The sequence below is a fragment of the Emys orbicularis genome, chromosome 24 (assembly GCF_028017835.1).
Source record: "Emys orbicularis isolate rEmyOrb1 chromosome 24, rEmyOrb1.hap1, whole genome shotgun sequence".
In the NCBI taxonomy this organism is placed as follows: Eukaryota; Metazoa; Chordata; order Testudines; family Emydidae; genus Emys; species Emys orbicularis.
This window is the reverse complement of record NC_088706.1, coordinates 13,550,220-13,575,557: the sequence shown is the minus strand read 5'-3', so window position 1 is coordinate 13,575,557 and position 25,338 is coordinate 13,550,220. Positions and strand designations below refer to the sequence as shown.

Sequence of the window (25,338 nt, the reverse complement as noted above, 5' to 3'; positions counted from 1 at the left end):
ACAAGCAAGGGGCCTTAGCAGGGAGAGGGATGTGGAAGCGTTACCCAGACCTTTACACGGGACGGATCAGCTCTGGCAGTTCTTAGTTTACCCAAACACACTCCCCCCTTCTGTTTTTTGACCCAGGACAAAGGTTCCGAGGGCCCAACTTGAAAACAAAAACTCATTTTAATTTGTAACAAAAGCTGCATTGGAAGCTAAACCTCCTATTTCCCCATCCTGGGTAGCCCCTCCAGGGTAGGACGGTCAAACAGGGCCATTTCTCTCTGGCCCTCAGAAAGCAACTCATGCTTTGTTGGTAAAGCTCACAGCAGTAGCCCATGAACAGCTGCTAAAATAGGAACCAATACCTTCATATTTGATCTGTGCCATGCAAGTGCTGGAGGGGAATTAGAATTCTTCTTCCCATCCCAGATCAAGGTCACTGCTGGTGGGAAGGCTCTAAACTTCCCCCTGAATGTAGCCCTAAGAGAAGGCTCATTAAACAGAGAAACTGCTTTAGGCACACTTAAGGGAGATTTCAAACCACTTCAGCTCCCCCCCCCCTTTTTTTCCCCAAGGACCAACCTCACTTGATGGAATGCAGTGGTGCAGGCCCTGATGCCACTTGGAAGACAGAGGAATAAGACAAGAGAATTTCAATTGTGCTTGGCCCAAAAAGAATCCAGGCAGGAAGCGGTCAGGGTTGACGCTGGTGATCTGAGTTGGAACAGTTTTTCTACTTCCTTGAACAGATACATACAAAGGAAGGGAAGGGGGAAAAATATGCCAGCATGATTCAAAGGCTTTATTACTTCAATAGTTTACAGGTTGGGATTTCCATTTTTAATATTAGATTAAAACAAAAATAGGAGCTTTTCACACTAAAAAGAGGGAAAGACGCAATCTTGTATTTCTCCCGATCCTTGTGCCAGCTGGATTTCTTTGAACTCTTGGGGATAGTGGAAGGGGCAGGACGGTTTGGGTCATCCTCTGTTTCTGAAGCAAGTCTGAGTAGGGTGTGAAGAGGGCAAAGGTTGATGTGAAGAATACCTGGCTGGATATGAAGCCAAAGCAAGAGGTGAGCCGCAGCGAAAAGGGTTTTCAATGCAAACCCGACTGTCTCACCGAGCTCCAACCAGAGCTACCACAGTGCATGAGCAGCCACTTCAAATGCAACAGCAAGTGGGCACGGTTAGGCCACCCCTAATCAGTGCAGTGGGTGGGGAGCTTCTTCTCTGTGTTTACTGCCATTAAAGGAAACCCCCACCCCTGCGGTCTGGCAACGAAGGACTCCACAAAAAACCTCCCCACCTCTTCCTACTGCAGTGGAGGCCAGCCCTAAACCTGACCTGTGGAGTCAGATTTCCATCCACGGCAGGCACAGGTTTACCCGAAGAAGTTCGGGGAGGCTGCCTACAGGCTAGTGCTTTGGGGTAGGGGGCGATGAGCTTTACAAAGAATGTCAGCACCAGCGGAGCACGGTCTCCTCGTTCACCCAGCTAGCGGGTTAGGATTAAATGCCAGAGGACAGCAGCCTAGGCCTGACGTGCCAGAGACGTTGCACAGGTGAGGGGCTAGAGTTGATTGCAATCATAGAGCCTAAGCACAAAGTCAGGGTGATGGCCTTGGACCTACCTCGGTAGGTTTTAATTTCAGAAGGAGGTGGTTAGAGCACAGGGTGGCAGGACTGGGGGGAGGTAAGTATTGTATGCGTAATGTGAGGGCTAGAGTTCCATGTTAGCCCCTTGGTGCTAAGCCCTTGTAGCTGGGCTGCTGGTGTTCCCAGGAGCACTGCACATCTTGCAGGGGAATTCTCAGCCTTGTGTTTCACGGTGGATATTTGATTACCTAGCTCCAATAGTGCAGAAGGGAGAGGGTTAGGACTATTAACAAAACACAATGGCACTGCTGATTGGGCCAGCGAGCAGCATTTAAAGGGCTGGGGCAACGCAGAGCAGGGTGTCGAACTGGTGCCTTTACGCAGAAGGTGGGAGAAAGTCATTTTGATCCCTTGCGTTAGTTGCCATGATACAAGATCCACATTCCCCTTGCGAGGGGGAAACGCACCCCAGGCGCCAAGAGGCCCCAGCCTGCTCTTCATGAGGAGTGTTCTCTGAAGTCCCGTTCTGATCTCCCGCTGCGAAGCCCTAGGATTCCCGCACACGGGCTGTGGGGAAAGCTGCGTAGAGAAGCAATAGCACCTTACATTCTGCACTGTGCTAGGTCAGCAAGATCCTTTGCTTTTCCCTTGGAGATGGAAGGGAGGGCAGAGAACGACAAGTGGCTGCATTGGAAGAGTTTCCTCTAATCCTGTCCACAGCCTCGATTCCACTCCCCCCCCTGCTGGGTCACTGACTGACACGGAGGGAACAGCAGCAGGCAGGATGGTGGCCTAGCAATTAGGGTTAAACCCACTCCTAGTCCATTACCTCCTCCCAGAACAACCTAGTGCTGCTTGACCCGCCTTCTTCACACTGTTCTCTTGCCACGTGTCACCAGCTCTGCATTGCAAGAGGATTCTTGCAAAGAAGGTCTTAGGGCAGCTACAGCAGAGACAGGGATACAAAGAGGACACTTCAGTTCGAATGGGGGTTAAACGTGGTGCGAGGCAGCTCAGGTGTCTAGACAGTCATGGATGGCAATGGGAGTGCCCACGTGGCAGTGCCCGATTTGGTACAATACTCTCAGCTCTCCAGAGTGGGCAGGAGTGACCTTTCTAAAATGACGACCACGATTTTAAAAGTTAAAGATGGAGTTAATCCATCCGGGTTGCTTGGGTCCAACTGCCTAAGGATATAAAAAAAAGGGGCTGCTCTGGAGAGGTCTGTATGCAACGGACAGTTTCAGAACATCTGCAGCGGGCAACGCTCCAGCCAAGCTCGGGGAGCCGGGCTCCCTGGGGCGCCCCGAGAAGAGCGGCACGCATCTGTTTGGATCAGGAAGCCTCATGTTTAATTAGGAGTCCAACAACAGGGCACAAAAGAGATGGAGCGGGGGTGGGGGAAATACATGAAGCAAGGTTCCTTGGGTGGCTTGGTTTCCTTACGGGTTTGAAGGAAGCCCTAGGGCTCAGCCCTGTCCTCGGGGGGGATGGGCTGGCTTCTTTCCAGTTCTATTTTTGGCTGTTGTAGGTCATGTGCCTCTGGTTCATTGGGTTGTCTGGAGACCTCATCCACTCCTTCTTGAGGAGCTGCTTGAGCTGGGAGAGGCGCATGTTGGGGTTCTCCTGCTTCAGGCGGGGCAGGTTGAGCTCTTCAAAGGTGGCAAAGGCGGCTTTCATCCGGCGCTCTGGGTGACGGTCCAGGTCGTCAGCAACGCTGTTGGGAGAAGAATACTGGAAATAAGAACCTCAGTCGCTTCTAGCTGGCACCAGCTCAGCCCAGGCCCTTGGGAAGAACCTTATCCTGGTCAGAGGCTGGGCTAGATCATTGGCCAGGTCCAGTTCTAACCACGTCATCTAGGGCTGAGTGTCCTTAGACGTGAGTGTCTGGAGGATGCTTCCGTCAGAAGAGTGATGCTGGAAAGGCACATGCCAGCTCTGCTCCCCAGGCATCTCCAGTCTGCCCACTCGGACACACCAGCTCTAACCCCTGCGCAGAACAGGAGATTGATGCGGAAGGCTTTCCCGGCGCTCTAACAGGATGGTTGGCAGAGTTCAGGAGGACACTGGAAGCAGAAAGAGGACAGCTGGCTTTTCTGATCCCAGGGGAGTTTCAAAAGGAGGCCTTAGCCCCATTCGTAAATGCAACAAACCGAATACCTCCAAGGACAAACAGAAAAAGCCATGATGCTCCCCCTTCGTTATTCTGACTGACTGTGTGTGACGTTATCTGATTAAAATACAACTATATAGACCATTGTTGCAATCACTGATACGTATCTGCAGCAAATCTTGTCGAGTGAGGTGTCTATGAAAAGGTTATGATTATGCTATCTGTATGCATGTATCATTTTCATATGTGACATTATAAGTATTGGCTCCATACCTGGATTTCAAATGTTGGCTCCTGGGGTACCGCCCAGAAGGCATCTTGGAGGGACTATTCAAATTGAGTGGCCCATCGAAAGAACATTTAACAGACAATGGACCATGGGAGACGCCCATCTCCACTTAATGGAATTTCCTGCTGTGACTAGGCAAAATGCATGGACATGGGACTTGCCCATGTAACTCCAAACTCCATCTTGCTGGTGTAATTTTCCACAGTAAGAACAACGGGATGCCCTCCACAGGGCACAAAGCTATAAAAGGCCCTGGAAACATCTCCACTGTCTTCAATCCTGCTTCTTACCTCTAGAGGAACTTTGCTACAAACTGCAGCTCTGAACAAAGGATGAAGGACCCATCCAAGCTGTGGATGTACTCCAGAGACTTGACTTAAGCCAGCAGTTTATTCCATCACTGCTACAAGCCTGAACCAAGAACTTTCCCATTACTGGATGTAATTGATTTCATTTAACCAATTTTAACTCTCACCTTTTTCCTCTCGCTTTTTATAAATAAACCTTTAGATTTTAGATACTAAAGGATTGGCATCAGCGTGATTTTTGGATAAGATCTATGTTCTATATTGACTTGGGTATGTGGCTGGTCCTTTGGGATCAGAAGAACCTATTATTTGATAAGACTGGTTGTAAAGAACCATTCATCTCTGAACCCAGTGCTATTGGTGGCGACACAAGAACTGGAATGCCTGAGGAAACTGCCTCTCTGTTTTCTTGTTAGCCAGTGTGGTGAAACAGGAGTTTATTTTGTGGCTGTTTGGTATATCTTATAAAAGAATAACCACCAGTTTTGGGTTGTGTTTACCCCATTTCTCAGCAGTTCGTCCTGAATTTGGCATCCTCAGTGGTGACCCACTACGTGCTTTCAGGAAGTTTCGCTTTTTAGGCAGGGATTAGAGGCTGTGCAGCAGGAGGCTGATGGACTTGCCTTGTTCTTGCTGCATCAGAGGTGGATAGCTACATTTTTTAAGTGGTAAAACACCCAAAGGTGCCTGGGCTGCCACCTCCAGGGCAGGGCTGCTTCTGGGGAATCTCTAAGGAAACCAGTCCCTTCCAAGGGAAGCACCATGAAGCTATGGCCAAATACCTGAGGACTGCAATAGCATCTTCAATGGTTCTGGCTTCCACCGTGCCTTCCTCCAACACTCTTCTGTTGATGTTTTCCTCCAAGGGAACATCCAGGTGGCTCTTCTGCTTCTCCACTGGAATAGGAAGGGGGAAATTTTTTTTAGCTCGCAGCTAGATGAAGCCTTTGAGAGGTACGGACATGCCAGGGCAGGAGTATTCATTTGGCTGGCACTCCGAAGAAGGCCAATACCTGAAGGTTTAAACAAGTCTGGTATCCAGAGTGACACAACAGCAACTTAGAGTGAAATGCTAGTTTAGCCTCCTAGGATCGGAACCTCTCCTCTCTCTCTGGGGCTTGGAGATACTGGGACCAGTTAGACACAGCAGCTAGGAGTCCCTAGCAGGGATGCAACAAGGGTGCATCATTGGGACATGGGAAGTCGGGGTTCTCTAGCCCCCAGGACATCTTGCACTTTGCCAAAGACAGACAGACGTGGCTTGCTCTCTGGGGCGCTCACAGGGCCTGAGCAGCCCGCCTGCGAGGCATACCAAACCCTCGTGCTAGTAGGGGACATTCAGTGGTATAATGATGGGGAAGCAGCAAACCTTCATCTCCATTCTCCTTCTGTTGCTGGTCTTTCCGGATGGTCTCTTCAATCTGAGCCCTGGTGATCTTGCCTGGGGTGATTGGTTTCGGTAACTTCCCTTTCAGCTTCGCATCTTCCTCTTCCAGCAGGCGCTGCATCTCCTTCTTGCGCTCCAGCTGCTCCAGACGGCGCTTCTCCCTCTCCTCCTGGAAGGGAGAGACAATGTGAGGTCACTTCCTGCCCCAGGCCTCTTGTCCCACAATGCCCACTTCCACCATCAAATCAGCCACTTTATAGCAACTTAGGATCACAGGAGACAGATTGAATCAAAATGAGTCTCTCCTATCAAGTCCACCCTCCTGCTAGGGCCGGAGAGAAAATGACTTGTATGGAGATGGGCATCTAGCTTCTTCATAATCTCAGCCCACCTGCTCTCCCTGCCCCTCACCTCCAATATCATACACCAGAGCCACCAAGCATGGACAATTGAGTCATCTTCCCAGAACCTCTTCCACTCAGAGCAAGATGCTCAAGAATGGCTTTAGAGCAAAGCCAGAACATGAGCGAGACTTGGTAGCTCTGCTACTACATGCAGGAACATGAGAGATCCCTTGTTTCTATCCAGAGACCCCCTAGTTGCTAGGGCAGCATGCCATAAGCACACGCTGCATTTGGATGAGGAACACCAGGCCGAAGGAGATTGGCGCCGGTCTGCATTTAGGACAAGTAATAAAACATGGGAACACTAAGGTACCCAGCCTTTCCACTAGAGAGATGATTACAATAGTGCATCACCCCCAGTGCAAGGGGGGGGGGCTAAGGCATCTCTTTATCACACTGCTGCTTTTATGTTTGCTCAGTAACCTTTTAGTTTCAAACTCTAGTCTCCCATCAACTTCTGCTGAATCACCATCGTGAGCGGTGTGTCACTCAACAACGACCCCTGCTGGCTGCCCAGGAGGAACCGAGTTCATTCAGCCCATCCAGTCATGAGAATAAGGGGACATGCAACATGGGCCGGCACATGGGGTCCCCACCAGTGTTTGCAGCAGAGTTCATTGAAGCCCTGCTAGACTCATATTCTAGGCCCCTTCCCCAGGCTACCTCACAAAAAGTGGGCCAGGAATTTTGCCCATCATCCTGGGATTTCAAAGCCCATCTCAAAATAGTAATTAGATGAGGTAATTTCACACTCCCCGTGCGGTTGCCAATTCCCCCCCCCAACAACAACCTTCATCTGTAATCGTGTACTGGTTCACTGTGATGTCAGCGTGGTGAAATATAACCCGTCAATGGAGGAGAGAGATGCCGACCAAGACCGTTAACAATCAGGATAAGTTTTCCACTGTTAATTTTAATAAGAGTGAAAGGGTCAAAGTTTGAAAGTTCAGAAGTCCTGACATTCAGATCAAAAGGCTGAGCAGTTTCTCAGCTTTCTCCTTTTTTAAGAGAGAATAAAAAGGCTAATCTGAATCTCTAAACTGAAGCAATTATTGTAGTCCTTAAGCAAGAAACACTGCCAATTTCACTCAAGACATTGAACCTCCGTTTTGCTGGCGAAGGCACCGCTAGGAGACAATAGTGCAATTATACACTAAGACTTTAGCAGCTTTTGAGTTTTATCTTCATATTGGAGTCAAAGCCCCAGAGAGTTTCACAGCCAACAGCAACGTCATTCTGTCCAGCTTGATTTTGTCTGCCAGGGTCACAAAGCGACTCCACTCCCAATAGCAGCCCAGTACTTAGGTTAGTTCGTGGCCACTCTTAACTATGGGTCTCATCCATTACTCACGGGGATGGGACAGCTAACTAATCCGGCGTTATCATCATGGGGTTTGCTCTGAAAGGCAGCTGCGGAGCAGAACGACTGAAGCAGTCATGCACCCTGCCTTGTTCACGGTGGTATTATGTATGCCCACTTTAGAGCCTGTAAATAAGGCTGGGTTTTAGAGCTACTGGGGAAAAACCATTTTCATTAAGCCATTCCTCAGCTTGGGAACTTAAGGAGCTTCAGATCAGACAGACAGACAGCAATATAAAATGTGCCCCGGGAGCCACCGTATCAGTCTGATGCAATACAGATAAGCCTTTCAATCCAGGCTAGGAAGTAGCCTACTAGCATACCTCAGATTTAGAGCAGCTACGATCCAGGATGGAAAAAAGCCACTATGGGGATGAAGTTTATTACAATTGGCAGGCTGCAAATTCTTGCTCACTAAGTGCTTTGTTCCGATGCCTTTGGAGATGACATTACGTTGTTCTAGCACTTGGCTCAGCCAGTCCTGGCCTGTCCCAGCGTGAGTCACCTCGTAACACATTAAGTAGGTTCCCTGGCTCCCACAAGAGCTGGATGAGCCCACTTGCTTTACATTGCCTCTCTCCATTCAGTTTCTTGATCTTATTTGATCAACCGCCTTAGATGAGCAGGTGCTTCAGACTCCATTAAAGAGGGTACAGCGTCACAGATAGAAGGGTCTTTCCAGGTCATTTGCATTAATGCTTTAAGTTCAGGGTGAACAACCAAAACCAAAAGCCATTCATCGTTTTTCACTGGCTCTGATGCAAGAACAGATTCACCCATCAGCATTTAACCCATTAACAGATGGCAGAATGAAATCCAGCTCCCCTGGTACCGCACCACCGCAGAGTGGACACGGCTAAGAAGGGCTGTGGCAGTAGCCAGCAGGTGTGTCGCAAAGGTACTATTTCTGATGTCACTACACTTCGTTCTCTCTGGCCCTGATACTGCCCTTTCCTCTGCAAGCTCAAATCTCTTCAATTCTTGCCTGCTCTCGCGCAAGTCCCATTCAACACGCCCTCCTGTAGGGGATATTCCCTGCTCAAACCCCTGTATTTCTGGGCAGCTAGAAGAATTCACTGCAGGGCTGCTTTATGGGGGTTTTTGTGTTTTTTTTTTTTTTTTTTTTAAAAAGCTTTAAAAATCTTGTTAAGTATGTAACTTCTGACTTTAATAGCAGAAGGTTTTTCTACAAGTACCAACTGCTTACTACGAAGCTGAAGCCTGGCCCTGCCACAACGGAGGATTTTAAAGTCCTCGTTACAAATTCAGACTAAGCTATGAAGAGTCTATTACACATTGATGTTCTCCGCTGCAGGAGATCTTACTTGCAGTTGGATTTAAAAGCCCCCACATATGGTCACCGTTAAACACAAGTGGAGCTCTCCATCCTGACACAGCAGTTTGTCGGTGAACCACTGCGCATCCAAAGCCACGCTTCCAGGCCACAGCTGTGAGAACCGACAGCGTTGGGCTGCATCCAGCAGCCCTCATCCTTCTTAGCTACAGCTGCCGTTTCTTTGTCCAATCCACAAGCAATCTGGCACTTTTTCTAATTGCAGGGAACAGTTCTGATGAGCAGGTCCCGTACGAAATGCATCTCTCAACCCCCCGTCCTGGTGCCTGTGTCTCTCTCAACAAGGCAGCCTGGAGGCAAGGGGCGGCAAAAAGGGATGGTTTACCCCAGGCCCTCCATTTGAGAGGGCCTCAAACCCCGTGGCAGGTGGGGGTCACAGCACAACTCACTGAAATTTGGCCCCATGGCCCCTCCACCATGACAGAGGGGCTGCGGGGCCAAACCTGAGTGGTACTGCTACCCTATGTGCCGGATTGCAACGCCACTCACTGAAGTTCTCCCCCACAGCACTTCCTAAGCCTAGCTGAGCAGGTAACCACAGACAGAAGTCTCCCGTTGCATCTTTCCACTTCTCTGGGGTAAGGCAGTTCTGTTAGACAGCTGACTCACACTGGGATTCCTGCCTAGCCTGCTAGAATCTGTTTCAAACTGTTCACAGCCTTCCATTCACTTTTAAAAGGTTAGTGTATCTGGAGAAACCAAGAAGATGAGAGATTCATCCCTGTATTTGCTCTGAATAAAGAAGAGCCACGCATACTCCCCATTTGACACAGATTTGCTGAGTATGAAATAGACCGACTCCGCCAGTGCTGCAATTCCATTTCATGCGCTTGCTAATAAAAGCAGAGCGACAGACATTTGCTCCTCTTAAAGCTAACTGGGCACGGCTGCAGATACAGCAATGGTATCACGAGAGACAGCAGACTCTAGTGGCATGCCCTCTTAAGAGGTGATGCAACTTGTGTTTGTTCTTTCCTAGCTCTTCATTCCACATGCACCAGCTCCAAGGTCTCTCAACAATATTTTCACGCAGAGGCTCGGGGAGCATAGCCTGGTCAGACGCACGCCTCATCTAGGCGAAGGTCCAAGAACATGGATTAGGGTTGGCAGAACCGTTGCCGGAGCCACCTCGAACACTACGTCACGTACCAAGAAGGGACAGGTGGGTCCATGGCAGGACAACGCAGGTTATATACAGCAGTCGTCAGTGGCAGCCTTAGCCCTGTGCGCTCTCTGCCGCCTGCCTAAATGACCACTCAAGGGTTCCCTCTGCTCCCCATCAATATCACATCTTCGGAACCACTGTGTTACAGTTCCACCAGAGGCAGAAGAAATCACTGACCACAACAGCTACCTGAGAGTGTGCGTAAGTAATTTAATTAGACCTATAGTGAACACAGGAGAACCAGCAGAGTATTCATGATACTGGTGTTGTGTGTCTAGAACACGGATTACTGTAAAGCGAAACTATTCTCAGACCGCTTTGTCCTCTCTCTGATGCGCAAGTGTGACTGAACAAGGTAACCAAAAGAAATCCCTGGCACAGTAAGCACCTTTGCGATACTACCAGCCTGGCTGTAGGTATGAATAATTCAAGAGGCAGATAAGGAGCGGATATACAAGTGCTAATGAGCTGAGGGAGGGAACCCCAACATTTCAGGACAGAAACATTATTTGTAGTTAGAGAAAATGTATATTTTATTCCCTTTGCTAGTAGGGTAACTTGTTCTATAAGACAGCTAGCTCAGCCACGGGTTTCTACACTGCGACTCCACTGGTCTCTCTGCATTCCTATATTCCTTTTCAAAATAGGATCCTCGAGTAATAAGCGGCCCACTTCATTTTACAGGATGGGGAAACTGAGGCAGAGAAGGGAAGCAACTTGTGCTATCTTCCCTCCAGCTCATGCTGCAAGTTAGTAGCTAAGTGGACAGACCCCAGGAATCCCGACTCCTAGTTCCTTGCTCTGACCACTAGCCAACACTACTCCCTGCTCTCTAAGGTTTACAACTGAGAGGCTCCACTTCCAGAAAGTAATCAAGCCCAAATCATTACTAATTTGTCACAAGGCATGCAAAATATACACGATCAGATTTCACTATCAGCACTTGGCTTTCCACCCTGCTCTGGGTCTTTAGTAGGGTTCAAAGCTGGAAGACCCTGTTGCAGCGCCGGGAAGTCTGCAGCAACAGCAGTGACATCAGGAATTGAATCACGGGCAGCCGAGTAATAAGGCTTGCGGGCACATGAGGACCAGTGTTTAACCAATTCACAGCAAGTTCCTGAGTGTACAAATGTCAATTTCCTTAATGGGCTGACAGCGCAGAGGTCAGTCGTTCAGGGGAAGAAGCCTTTATGGAAGAGGTCTCTACAGATTGGCAACAGCTGAAATTCCATGCCAAGAATGAGTGTTTAAATAGTTATGGGGCTGTCTCATTTCCACTGAGGGGGCTTTTCTTACATTAGAGACAATGTACAATTTATATTTCTGCTTTTGACTCACAGGAGCTCCTTAAGAAAGGAATTTAAATACTTCATCAGGTTGAGCCAGAAGTAACTCCTAGTTGTGTGTATCACCGCAATGAATCAACATGAGTGCTCTAATGAAAGGGACATTTCAGTTTTTATAAGTGAAACATACAAGCAAAGCAATCAGCCAGCTGGAAGAGAAACCCCCAACAACATCAGAGTCAAGAGGGCACAGGAAAGGAAAATTTCCTTAGCCGGACATTCTGCTCACACGCCTTTCTAGCGATTCAAAATAAAATTTCCAGCCTTGCAAAGAACTGGCCAAGCGAGAACCGACTCATTAACTTTCACAATGAATTCCCTCCTCCTAGATGGAGGGAGAAAGGTCACAGCCGTGTGGCTCTGAGCAAATGGTCAAATGAAGTGGCTGTGCTCCCAATCAACCTCTTCGCGGGAGACTCGGAGGCACACCACAGATCTCTGCTGGAAGGGCAAAGAGTCGTTACTTCTCACAGAGCAGAGGAACTAGGCAACGCAAAGTCAGATACGGTCAGGAGAGGAGCGTATAAGCAAGCTGGAATAAGAATACTGAACGTGCGTATGGGCCTTTGAGGTTCTCCACGTCTGTCAGATTGATCAGCCCTCAAAACCCCCAACGTAGATCCATTTTACAGATGGGGGGGGGGGGAAACAGAGGTAAAGGTCTCAGGACTTGACTGAAGTCACAGCAAGTCAGTGGCAAAGCTGGAATTAGCACTTAGGCCTGAGCCCAGATCTCCTAGTCCTCTTGCGCTCTTGCCACCAGACCCCACTCCCCCTTCATTTCTCACTCACCCCCAAGCTCAGTGCCGCTCCTGTAGCTGCAGCGAGCATCCGCCTCAGCACCCGGACGTGGGGCCTAGTTACCCCATCTGTTTAACAGTCCATTTAACCAAAACTTGCCTGCCTGCGATAACACTACAGTATGAGGAGATTAGTGTACAGAGGGGCCAACCTGTACCCCAAGATTCAGACTAATGTGACCAGGAGCGTCCGAGGAGTCAGATGCCAGCAGAGCTTTGGGAGACATCTGTACCCTTCTAACACATGACTGTATCCATCACTGGAAAGAGGTCTTAAATGCACAGACCTTTAATTTGCTGGCTATCACAATAAGCCTGCTCTCTTTGAAAGGAGGTGGCCACGGATTCCCTCCACTCCAACTGGGGTGCAGAAGCTAACAGGAGAGACCTCCTGAAGCCTGACATTTGAAGAAGCCTGCGAAGCAGAGAGAGAAGTGGAGGGAAACAGCATGGTACTTCCACTTCCAGACACACGCTGTGGAGGGAGAGTGTAAAAGGGATTCCAGGCAGCTGGCTGCATAGGTCACCCATGGCAGGTAACGGCTTTCCTGGCACTTCAAAGCTTCCTTTAGCTGAAGCACAGCGTGAAGCGGCCAGTAAGTGGAAGACCAGTCAAAACACTATTTGAATCCCTTTAAACGGCCCCTCCCCTTGCTGAGAGGACAGCTATCACTCCCGGAGGAATTCTGCACCAAAAAATTAAAAGTTCTGCACACAATATTTTAAAAGTCTGCAAAATTCTGCCTATTTTATTTCTCAAAACAACACAATATAATCACGCCAGTTTCAATTACTTTGGTAATTTATTATTGCAAAACACCTGTCAGCAAGCATCTAACAACACAGACAACAAAAGAGATTCCCCCAGGAGCAGTGAGTTAAAGAAACCCCTACTACAACCCAGTTCCTGATTCCCCGTTATGCTTTCGTTGGGCCTCTCAGTCTGGGTATGTCACATGCCAACTGGGCACATCTTAGGGGACAATTTTGCCCCTCTGGTCTTCTAGTCTATTCTCATTTTTTCACCCTGCCCCTGTAGGATTACCATATGTCAAGTTCGCAAATAGAGGACAGTGCCGGAGGAATAAAGACAGGTGTGCGTGTGTACTGGCATGGAGTATTTTGGGGGTTCTGGAGCACCCCACCAGCCCAGACACACGCACCCTCTTCCCCCAGAGCCCAGTAGCAGGCTCCACTCCACCTAGGAGGAGTGAGATGGGGTAGTCTGGCCAGTCTCCAAAGGGCACTCCCACCCAGCAGAGAGGACACCCCCGTGAGAGTACCGATAGACCGGCTCGCAGCCAAGATCTTTTCCCCCCCATTAGAACAGTGCATGGTTCTCCCAAGACGGCACAGGACCACAGCTGAGTTTCCTACACACAGCCAGCTTTAATCATCTCTGCAATGCGGGCTGGGGCAGCCCACCATTTGGCTGAGCACAGAGGAGATTTAATGGATGTCAGAGTAGCATCTTCCTCCAACATGGGAAGGAGAAGCTTTCTTGCTACCATTTCTACCCCCACACTCAACAGTGGGGCAGCATTGCCATGTGTTATCCTCCACCTCAGAAGCAGCCGCATTTTTGCAGTGCTGGATGTACAAAGTTGTAAATGAGATTAATGCAAGACCACCACTTAGCACTCATTTTCCCTTTTGCCGTGTCTCCACACCTCCAAGCATAATTTTATTTGAAGAACATTTTCTCTCAAGAGATGTATTTAAAAAAAAAAAACCTCTGAATCTGGACAGCATTTTGAATATTCGCTTTGTGCTTTCAGCAAATGCAACATTATGTGTGTCACAGGAGCCTTAGACAGTTAGTCAATTTGCCGACTCTTCCCCGAATACTTGGTAGATCTGTTCAGAGCTCCCTGCAGACTCACCTCACCCCTTGCTTCAGCATTTAAGGGTATTCCACAGCCAGACTGCACTTTAGTTAATTGCAAGAGGAAAAACACATGACACTTTAGCAGGGCGGGGCTAAGGTAATGCACTGAGGCAACAGGCTGGCTTTTAGATGAGGAGGCATGTGCTGGGGGCAGGGGAGAGTGAGGAGGGGGACAACAGAGAGGCGTAGAACAGACGTGTTTTACCTGGTTGGTCTACATTTACAGCCCAACCTTGCACAATGGGCCTTTCCATTTCCGGCCTTCTGATCGGGAATGGCAGGGTACGGAGCCAGGTCAAGGTTGAAAGGCACGGGACAGAACGGTGTTTAGAGGGGTAAGGGCACTACCACAAACTATACTATGGACAATTGCACGTCCAGGCTCCCTTGCGCTGGCCATGGTGAGACAAACTGCACCCCAAGGGCTTCAATCTGAAATGGACACAACCAAAGACAGGAAGGGATGCAGAGACAGGACTTGTCCAAGGTCACACAGCAGGGCAGCCGCAGAGTGGAACAGAAACCAGGTGCAAGTCCCAGTTCAGTGCCCTACCCACTGGGCCTTGCTGCCTGGGTCTAGTTTGTACGATTTGCCCCTCATGCATGAGCACAAAAGCCAGACTCCCCTATGGCGAGTGACAAGAAGTGGTCTGTTGCTAGAAATACTGGAGACTAGAAATCGATGCCTGATGTTAGCTCAGACACTCCGTTATGCAGCAAAGCCAGGATATATATATACACACTGTTCTCCATTAGCAGAGATCATCTCAAAACGCTGTAGGTTTAAAGACACAGCAAGACAAATGCCACAGGTGAGTCATCCAATAACAGGCGCCAGCCGATCAGTCAAGCCTTGATGTTGCCTTTTAGACATTAAACTTCCTAATGACCAGATATTACGGTGCCACCATACGGGCTGTGTCTATAGTGCTTAAACGAGCCCACCAAATTGTTTTGTGCAGAGAGTCACTGAACCCTGAAATGATTCAGAGGCAGCAGCTTGAGGAAAACAGCACGCTACATCCTAATTCACAACACAAGGGCTTTGGTGGTCAGCATCTGCCAGGGACAGGAGGGAGAAGGGGCGTTTTAAAAACCAAAAACCCAACACACCCTGCAGCATTCTATCCCCACGGCTTTCATTCATTCTTTCTATCCGAGGAAGTTTGTTATCGTGCAGGAAATCAGGAGGTAATGGGTCTTTGTGCCAGCCCCATGCAGTAATACATTACTGCCACCACCTGGACAGATTTGGGGAGAGTCGTTTTGGTCCTGAATGAAGAAGATGCTAAGGGCATGTCCACACTGCAACACCCGCCCCCGCCCCCCCGCCCCGGGCTGGCCCAAGTCAGCTGACTGGAGCTAGAACACTGCAGTGTAGACATTCGGAGCCTGAGCCCTGAGACCCCAGGAGGGGGGAGAGTCCCAGAGCCCAGGCTCCAGCCCAAGCCCTAATGTCTACACTGCAATTTTATAGCCCCACAGCCTGAGTGAGCTGCCCCAGGCCAGCCGGGGGTGTTTTACTGCAATGTAGACTTACCGTTAGAGACGGTCCTCCTACACGCACTGTAACTGAGAGCAGCACAAGTCCCTCTTGCACCGAGGGAGGCTATTCCCCTGCTAGATACCATCCTTTGGCAGATCCTGTCCAAACACGTTTGATGGATTCTTGAGTCATATTTGGGCACCTGCCTTCCTAAAATCAGAGTCCATATAAATTCTCTGTTTTACCCCAATCCTTCCCAGACAATTCAGTCATTAACTGCTGATGGCTATTCAGCGACACATACAAAGGTCTTAAAAGCTTTGCCAGCAAAACTGTCATCGGGGCATGATTCCTCACCCCCGACCAATAAAGCCATGCCAGAAAAAGCCCCAGTGTAGACAGTTATAGTGGCAAAAAAGGCTTTTTGCCCAGCTAGCTGACCCTGTTTGGGGAACTGGAGGAGCTATACCAGCAATGGAACTCTTGCCTTTATACACTGCATCACCACAAGGGAGACGGACGGTGTAGCTCAATGAATATATCGGGGCGGTCAAACTTACTGACTCTCTAAGCCACATACGATAATCTTCATCGCCTCGAGAGCCGGGCGCACCTGCCGGGGCTTGGCAGGTTTGAGTCTCGCCAGAAGCCCCGAGCTCCCCTCCCCACCAGTCTATTAGGCGGAAAGGGGGGGGCCCCTCCGGGAGCCACACTTTACCATTCAAGAGCCGCTGTTTGGCCACCCCTGGAATAGATCTATACCGGCGAAGCGTTTCAGGAGTACACCAGGCCAAAGAGAGAGATGGTCTCAGTCCAGCTCCTAGTGGACAGGTCTCCACACAGCCACAATAAGAGAGAGGAAGGAGGCCTTGTGGTGAAGGCACTGGACAGGGACTCCAGAAATGTAGGTTCTGTTTCCAGCTGCACCACGGATTTCATGGGACATTTCCAGAGTCCCCAAGAGTAAGGCAGCGAGAGGAGGGCAAAGTATCCATCAAAAGCCACTGAGTAAAATGCAAAGACATGACATTTTAGTGGAGCATGCCCAGGCCCTGAAATCGAGAGGTCTGTTTTATGTGCAGTGACTGCAAACTACAACCCCGGTGCATAGAGAATACTACCCCATGTCCTCATTTGCGACGGATAATCTTAAAGCTGCAGCAGAATGCTGCAGTTGTGGAAAGTGCACGGTCTACTCTCCCTAAGGAGAGACAGAAGGTCGACGCCTCCACAAATTTCAGATACTCATGGAGCCAGGCGTTAGTTTAGATTTTTCACAACTGATTAGCAGCTTCGGACTGCGGCCTGGGCAGCATCTTCAGGCTACGCTTGCACATATTAAGATGTGACGCAGATCGCGATTAAATTAAGCTCAGCAAAGAGACCGTTTCGAAGGGTGAAGGAAAGGAGACAAAAGAGGAGAGGGGAAAGATGCCAAGAGACTCCAATATTACATTTTGTCTAACGCTCTCTCAGCTCAGCTGAGGAAGATCGCATCTCATGGCCACGTCCCCAGTCAAAGTACATTAGCAGCATTAAGACTTCAGAGGGAAGCTGAACCAAGCGGCTCGCTAAGCTAGGATTACTTCAGTAACAATTTTCTGTCTGCAGAGGAAGAAAAAGCAAACTACACATGCCGGGTGCAGCCAACGCCCCCAAGTTTGATAAGGTCAAACAATTCCTTGTTAACATTTTCTTTACAGGGAAAAAAAAAAAAAAGTGTTTATAGACAGGCTCCTCAAGCCTCTTGCTCCATGAAACACATGGGGCTTATTTCTCATTCTGACGCCCAATGTGCAGCATGCCATGGAAGACAGCAGGAAAGAGACCAGAGATGAGTCGATGGGCATTAAAGACCAAAAGCTGATATCTCCAGATCAGAGACACTAGAAATGGAAATTCACGCTTAGGTATTTCTACAGCAGCCAGCCACTGGTCCTAGCACCCCCAACCTGATCAGACAAGGACTCTGCCACCCAGTCTGCAGTGCAGATTCTAACCCAGCACGGATCTGCGCCAACCCTCACTCTCATGATCACAACAACGGCCCACGCTGCATGATGAGTTGAACAGGAAGCTGGCTGTGGTGGACCACTACAGCAGCTCATCAGGTCGCAAGAGGAAGCCTAGAACACCAACCATTTAGTCCATCTCCTTCGGCAACGTGGGACTGTTCCCTCCACTTGGTTTTCCCAGTACTTTGCTTCAGCCAAGACGGCAGAAACAGAGGCCCCGGCTCAACCACTTTGCAATTCAGTAACTTAGAATCACCACCACAGCGATCAGCTTGTGCTGCACATTGGATGTAACTTAAATAGAGCCGCTGGCTCAGTGACTTTCTGCTTTATTGCCTACCCAATGCTCCCCAACACCTGGTTATGGCCTGATCTCAGGGTAAACACAACTGCTAGGCTCTCTGCCATTAGGCGGCAATGGCTGGCCAGGAGAGAGTTTTGCACCGCATGCAGGCATGCTACTGAAGCACGAAGGGTGCCAGACTGCCACCTGCCATGCTGCAAGACACCAGGCCTTTCACTGTCAGAAGTGATGGCCAGGCATAAACACCCCTTTGGGCGCTAACTCAGAAAGACAGTTGAGCTACCCCACTGGGACGGCACACCTAGAAATCGGTCTCTGCGCTGGCATCCCAGCCAAGAGCGACGTTTTCCAATACTGCTATTTTGGGGGGGTGGAGGTGGTGAAGAGGGGATTTTTAACTAGGTCGGAAAAAGCATCAGGATGCAATAAAAACAAGTTTTTCAATCAGTGAGTTAAGAGCCACAGAAGAGACTTAACCCATTTGTGTGGCTATTTTCTCTTAACTCCGATTCCTATGGGACTTGTTGAACAGGCTTGACAAAGCCCTGGCTGGGATGATTTAGTTGGGAATTGGTCCTGCTTTGAGCAGGGGGTTGGACTAGATGACCTCCTGAGGTCCCTTCCAACCCTGATATTCTATGATCAGCCATTTCAGCTGAAAGCAAAATTAAAATAGCAAAACCCCAAATCTTTTTTTTTTTAAATAAAGATGCTTTTGAAAAAATTTTATCCAGGGTTCCTAAATGAAAAAGTACTCTACTTTTTTGCAACAATGGTGAAGCTGTAACATGTACTTTGCAATGTTACATTGCAAAGAGGCCAAAATACATTATTCCAAAGGAGCATAAAGGCCTTTAATGTTTTTGTTTATGTAAATGAATGGGCAAACTAGAGCAGAGATCAGACCAGCCCCATATATTCAGCTACACCCACTTAGCTTCCATTGATGGAGTTTACAGTGAGAGCAGACCTACACACATTGGGCATTTCATTTCCAGGACTCCAACAGAACTCCCTGGGCTAGGAAAGGATATCAACAGGGTAACCAAATCCTGTTTTAGAAAAGCAAGTTCTACTAGCAGTTAATGGTGGCAATTAAGTTTCTAGGAAACCCATGGAAGTAGTAAGATGTGCACTTGCTTGTGTATGGCTTGCATGGGGATTGTGAGAACTTCATAGCTTTGAACTGACACGGTAGGTCAAATAAAAATGTTACTGGAATGGGAGGGAAACTTACCTGACCTACAACATACAACACAACCTTCAAGTCTGAACGGTCCAGGAGTTAACATTGAACTGTTCCACCTATTGAACAGCTAAATGATTTACATACAGAGCACAGTAAGTGGATTAGAATCTAATTGGGAAAACTCATCTTTCCCAGAAAACCAATGTTACAAAGGTGTGAAAGAGGCAAGAAAGAAAGTCATGTGCAATCATAAGAACGGCCGGACTGAGTCAGACCAAAGGTCCATCTAGCCCAGTATCCGGTCTTCTGACAGTGGCCAATGCCAGGTGCCCCAGAGGGAATGAACAGAACAGGTGATCATCCAGTGATCCACCCCCTGTCGCCTATTCCCAGCTTCTAGCAAACAGAAGCTATCCTTTGTGGATTATATATTTCTTTGATTTGCAGGAGATGGACAAAAGATTAGGGCCCATGTAGTCCAGGCTCTTCAGGACTGTTCCCTATAACAGGTTCTTCTGCACTTTACCCAATTCAGTTTAAATTATTCCAATGGGGCACTCACCATTTCCCTTAGGAAGCAGCTCTATAATCTAACACAGCTTTGAGGTGTGCATTAACATTCATGCTCCTCAGTACATTCTGCTTCTGTTCGTTCCTAGGGTAGCAATGAGCTCTATCTACCGTTCCTGAAAAAGTCCAGGACAGTGCTTCTGGCACCAATGGTAGCCTTGGATCACAAGAATAGGAGCAGCCCCTGCAAGGTAAGTTGGGGTTCCCAGGTGTGAATGCAAGGACTTGCCACAAGGCTCCCTTACACACACACATTCCTTCCCACCACACCACCCATCCATTTACCTTCCTTTGTTCCTTCCTCATGACGTGTTTGTCCTCATCCTTCCAGAAGGCATCTTCCAGCTCCTGCTGCCGCTTGGCATCGGCTGCTGCCTTCGCCTCGGCTTTCCTTGCGCGGGCAGCAGCCGACTTGGTGTTCTCACCCTGGAACTTCTTGGGCATCCCTCAGGGTGCACTGCGGAGAAGAGGGGAAAAAAGCATTGCCAAAGTGCTTGCCTGGGCTGAGGGTTCAGGTGACAACCCCTGACAGACAGGGTCAGCTCTGATCCCAAATCCCATCAAGGAAGTTTCTTTTTTCAGCTGTGGCTATGTCTAAGCTACAGAGCCTAGGCTGGTAGAGCTCCCTAGCAGAGATGCAGCCTGCATTGACTGATGGAGTGTCTCTGTCAGTGTAGGAACACCGGCTTAGCTACATCGGCAGCAGCCTATCAACATAGCTGCAGCCACACTGGGGGGTTTGTCAGCACAGCTGTGTCGGTCAGGGGGGTGGGGTTTTTCACACCCCGGAATGACATAGCTACGCTGACAGAACTTCTAAGTGTAGACCAAGTCTGAGCCAAACTGCTTTGAAATCACAGAGAGGCCAGACTGGTGGCTGACAGCAGAACTGAGAGCCAAGAACTCAACTTCTAACCCCAGTTCTCCCCCACCATCTGTAAAGTGGGGACAAGCACCCATACTAACTTGCTCACAGGGATGCAGCGAGGGCTAGTTAAGATTTGTAAAGTGCTTAGAAAATGAAAAGTGCAACATGAATGTCAAACATTAGTGTGGCTTGACCTGTGGAGAAACCTCCACACAGAATATTTAGTTTCCATCACAATTTAGATTTAAGACCGACAGACTGGCCTTATTCCTGTCCGCTAAGCCACCCAATTTACATAAAAAAAAAAAAGGTTTCAGAGTAGCAGCCGTGTTAGTCTGTATCCGCAAGAATAACAGGAGTACTTGTGGCACCTTAGAGACTAACAAATTTATTAGAGCATAAGCTTTCGTGGGCTACAGCCCACTTCTTCGGATGAAAAGTCTGCTATGACTGCAGAATGAAATTCTAGCTTTCCTTAGAGACTTTGACCCTTACAGAGAAAATTCAATTATCCAACAAAGCCAAAGGTCTGGAAAAACAAAGATTTTTCGTCATGTAAGCGGTTGTTACTGCACTAGAGGTCCTGTTTGTGCATTCTGAAGAAAACCAGTATTTCCTCTCTTAGAGCAAACTACAACCTCCAAAATACAACAAAAGGATTGAGTCTAGCCCTTCACTCAGATACAACTGACAGACACAGTGCATCCATGCCTGCGTACGTGCACATAGCCGCTGGTGACTATTAAGCATCTGTGGTGAGGATTCTCCCTATTAGTCACTCACAGAGGAAAAGGCGTGACAGCTTTCCTGTTCTACAAGAATTCATAAGTGGAAGCAAAGCAAGAGACCTTCTGATTCAATAATAGCACAGCTAGTGCACATGGTCTGCATTTTAACACAAGCCTCTTTACCATTTTGGGATGTAGAGCAGACAGAAGGAGCAATTGCTTCATCCTACACATTCTCCCTCCTACCCCACTGCATTGTGGTTTTTCTCATAGCCTTTAAAGAACTTAGGTCTGCCACTGGCAATGTTCATTATATCATCATGCCTTCCACGTCATAAGTCAAAATTAACCTCAAAGCTTTTATTAAATTGCCTCAAGTGATTTTAACAGGATTCCACAAAAATGAGATTATGGGACAAAGGAAAGTTACGAAAGCCCACAAGTGTCTTTCCAGTCCTGGACCCCTGTTCCTCTATCAGAACATCTCAAACACATTCACAAATCACAGATCATCTAGCTTTGTACACAAGTTAAAATAGGAATACAAGGCATATAAACAAAATCCCAAGAAAGCCACCATTCCTGTATAACCCTGTTTTCCTCTTCTCCCTCCCTCCCCTCCCCCCGACCCCAACTTAACTTCTTGTCACTATCATATCTAATTTAAAGATGAAACGCCTTAGGTCAGGGACCCTGGCTTATGTTAAAACAAGCATCACACGCACACACAGGCCTCATCTTCACTAGAATAAAAGATGTTTTTAAAGTCATGATAAATAACACATTAAAACTCTACAGAAGACAAGTTGTATTTTAACATGTGTTAGCTGGTAGGGGGTGAACCCTAGGGGGAACACTTTAATTCAAAGTTTAAACACATGTTAAGGCACACGATCATGACTACACCATGTCAGAAGCATGTTGCCCAACATATTTAACATCACAACTTAAATCTCACTCTAGGCAAGACAATGGTATTGTGTCAGTTACAGGGTCTGTTGATACAAGCCTTGTCAGAATTTATATACATTTGCCAGGTAAAGATTCAGCAGACAGAATGACTCGTGTGCTGCAAACCGTTCTTTAGAAAAACAGGGTACGAGCATACAGAGAGGTGTGAAGCCGGTTACCTGGTCATCATTTATGAAGCACTTCCCGTTTTCCAAAGCACTGTGCAAACATTTAACTGGCATAAAGTAAACCCGCGCGGGAAGTGGAACTAAAACCAGGGCTTGAGGAGATATTATCGGAGTCTTCTCGGAAAGCAGAAGCAAAGCCGCTCTAAAGAGTTAATGAACCCAGGTTGGTCCTGCCTGAGCTGAAGATGACACCTCCTGAGCAGGGAGAGCTGAGACTGCACGAGCCCCAGGGCAGGCCTGACAGACACAGCATCCCTAGAATCATTTGGGGGTGGGAAGACCTCTGAGTCACATGGCTCTTGATGGGGGTCAACTCCCCCCCCCCCACTCAAAGCACAGACTGCTTTGAAAGGATGGTTACAAGGAACCCAGCCCAGGCCTGGCCCACGCTGGAGTAGGCCTAGCCCCCCACCCCACCCCTTGTGCCCCACACCAGATACCCCCAGCTCCAATACGCTGAACCCCCAAACCCAGCCAGCCAACCGTGCTTCCCATCCCCCCAAACCCACCCCCAGCTGCCCCCCACATCCTGACACTCAGCTCCCCCTTCAAACCTCCCTCCCACCTCCACCCCACAGAATGGGCCCCCCACCCTGGAGTGCCCCCCCAAACTCCCCCCACATCCTGACACCCAGCTCTCCCCCCCCCCCCAGCTCCTTCAAACCTCCCTCCCACCTCCACCCCACAGAATGGGCCCTGCCCCCTACCCCGGGAGTGGGGGCCCCACCCCACAGGCTCCCCCCTAACATCCTGACACTCAGTTCCCCCTTCAAACCTCCCTCCCACCTCCACCCCACAGAATGGGCCCCCCACCCTGGAGTGCCCCCCCAGACTCCCCCCAAATCCTGACACCCAGCTTCCCCCCCCGTCTCCTTCAAATCTCCCTCCCACCTCCGCCCCACAGAATTGCGCCCCCCCTCCAAGCCCAGGGCGGGTAACCCCCATGGGTCCACAACCCCCCCGTGGCCAGAGAGCCCGGGGGAAGCGGGGCCCGGGTCAGCGGCTCCCCCCTCCCTGCTCTGACCTGCTGCCGGCTCCGGCTGTGGCTCGCTTTGCCCGTCACGGGGCGCCTTATCCCCGCCTGAGGGGAGGGGCAGCGGCCGGGCCCCTGCCGCCGTGAACGGTGGGGTTGGGGGAAGGGAGCACGGACGCCTGGGGAGGGGGAGGAGAAGGCCCGTGGGTGGGGCCCGGTTGGGTCCTTCCACGCCCGCGACGCGCTCCGGGCGGGCGCCATCTTTGTGCGGGGCACTCTGTCGTCCCCCTTCTCTTGCCCGCTCACTCCTTGAAAGCGTTGTGCGGGGGAACGCGACCAGCAGCCCGATCGTAGGCGGCTGCCGAGGGGCGGCTAATGGGGAAAGACCCCGTTCCATACCCCTCCTCCTCCTCTTGCCCCGCACAAAGATGGTGGACTCTTCCCTACGTCATCACTGTGCTGCCCCGCACCAAGATGGCCGCCGCCGGCTGCCCATTACTGGCATGGCGGCTGCGCCCTCCCCGGTTCTCTCTGGACGTGTCTCGCCCCGCCCCGCCCCGTCGCCATGGAGATGGAGATGGAGCTCCTTCCACAGTAGCTTGGCCGGCCCGAGGGGTAGCCCGGCCCCGGAGCAGGACAACAGGGCGAAGGAGGAGTGTTGAGCCCGGATCCGCGGGCCGAGCGAGAGGCCTGGAGGGGCGGCTGCGCCTGGATCGCACAGCCACCGAACCCATCCATCGCTGGGACCAAGAGACGGACCCCTTCTCCCCCCCAACCCAGGCTGCCGTGTACCCCCCTTCTCCCCCCTCCCCCGGTCTGCCGTGTACTCCCCTTCCCCCCCCCCGGTATTCCGTGCACCCCCATTCCCCCCCCCGGTCTGCCGTGCGCCCCCTTCCCCCACTCCTGGTATTCCATAAAATAGCAGCCTAGATGTTGAGACCCAGGATCTCAGAGCCTGCGCTCCAGCCTGACCTTGAACGTCTACACTGTCATTTTATGGAGCCCCATGAGCCCGAGTCAGCTCACCTGGGCCAGCCGTGCCCGTGCCGCAGGTCTTTTATCGCAGTATAGACGTCCCCCAGACAGCCCATCCGGATGTCTTCTCAAGCTGGGATTCCTCATTAAAACCCTCTTTTTAAAATGTCAGACTTGTTTGTTCATGGGATGATAAAAGCTGAGTTTGCATCTTGGTCAGTTTCCTTCCCCTCCCACGCCTCTTTGAGGAACTTTCAAGAGTTGTGAAGATGCAAGTACAGTAGATCTGGGTAACATTGATGAGATCAGGTGACTTTTGGTTCCATTTGCTCTCATGTGATCTTAGGAAAGGAAAAAATATGTCAAGGGTCTGTCGGTCAGTCGGTTCCTGGCTTGACAGACATCTGATCAAGCTTTTGCCTCCCACCGCACCGAAAGCAACCTTTTCTTTTGCCCATGTAAAATGAAGAATCTCTTGATAAACTGCCCTGGGATCTACCGCATCCCAAACCCAAGGCAGGCTAGGCGTGCAATAATGTGGTTAAACTGTACTGGGGAGGAGACGCTGGTATGGACGTTGAGTGAGAGCAGTTATGGGAGCTGATTTCCGTCCCTACCTGTGGAATGTTCGTTCCATCTGTGCACCAAATGGAGGATTGCTCTGTGTCATGCATGAGCCCAGGCGAAGCCACGATTGCTGCTCGGCAGCCCTGCTGCGACCTCCCTCCCTATTCTTTCGTATGTCCATGAACCTTGCCTCAGATTTCTGAATTCCAGCTCTTCTTCTCTGCCACCTGCCCTCCCACTGAAGCACTGCTCACTAAGGAGGAGGGGCATGGTTGCTGCTGCCCCTTGGTTATCATCACCAGCCAGATGCACAGAACGCTTTGTGTCATAGACCCTGCTCTGCAGTAAGATGGATCAGGAAGAGGAGAGGCTGGGAGGGAAAACGAGTCTCCCTGGCCAGCTGACTGGAGGTGAAGGCAAAAGGCATCAGGCAATGGGTTAGGGTAGAGCTGGGCATGGGGGATAGCCAGAGACTAGGCAGTCGGAATACAACCAGCCCCGGACAGCTACAGGAGTCTCCCAAACAGC

General features: G+C 49.8%; 1 protein-coding gene across 2 annotated transcripts; it reads right to left on the bottom strand.

Moving 5' to 3' along the window:
• Positions 1-767: 767 nt before the first annotated feature.
• On the bottom strand, positions 768-23,439 carry CCDC124 (coiled-coil domain containing 124). Of its 2 annotated transcripts, none has more exons than XM_065422035.1 (5): positions 23,320-23,439; positions 19,846-20,017; positions 5,662-5,848; positions 5,075-5,189; positions 768-3,299 (listed from the first exon to the last, which is right to left on the bottom strand). In XM_065422035.1, the coding sequence occupies exons 2-5, from the start codon at positions 20,002-20,004 to the stop codon at positions 3,095-3,097; spliced, it is 666 nt and encodes a 221-aa protein (XP_065278107.1). In that variant the 5' UTR covers positions 20,005-20,017; positions 23,320-23,439; the 3' UTR covers positions 768-3,094. The 2 variants fall into 2 exon arrangements, with proteins under 2 accessions (XP_065278107.1, XP_065278108.1); XM_065422036.1 differs by lacking the exon at positions 23,320-23,439 and adding an exon at positions 22,287-22,346.
• Between the last annotated feature and the right edge of the window lie 1,899 nt (positions 23,440-25,338).

Excerpts from the sequence above, each read along its gene's own strand:
- CCDC124 (XM_065422035.1), bottom strand. The coding sequence starts at position 20,004 with ATGCCCAAGAAGTTCCAGGGTGAGAACACCAAGTCGGCTGCTGCCCGC. Across the intron at positions 5,190-5,661 it reads GAAGGAGAATGGAGATGAAG|TGGAGAAGCAGAAGAGCCAC; the intron begins GTTTGCTGCTTC and ends TTCCTATTCCAG. Across the intron at positions 3,300-5,074 it reads GATGCTATTGCAGTCCTCAG|CGTTGCTGACGACCTGGACC; the intron begins GTATTTGGCCAT and ends TTCTCCCAACAG.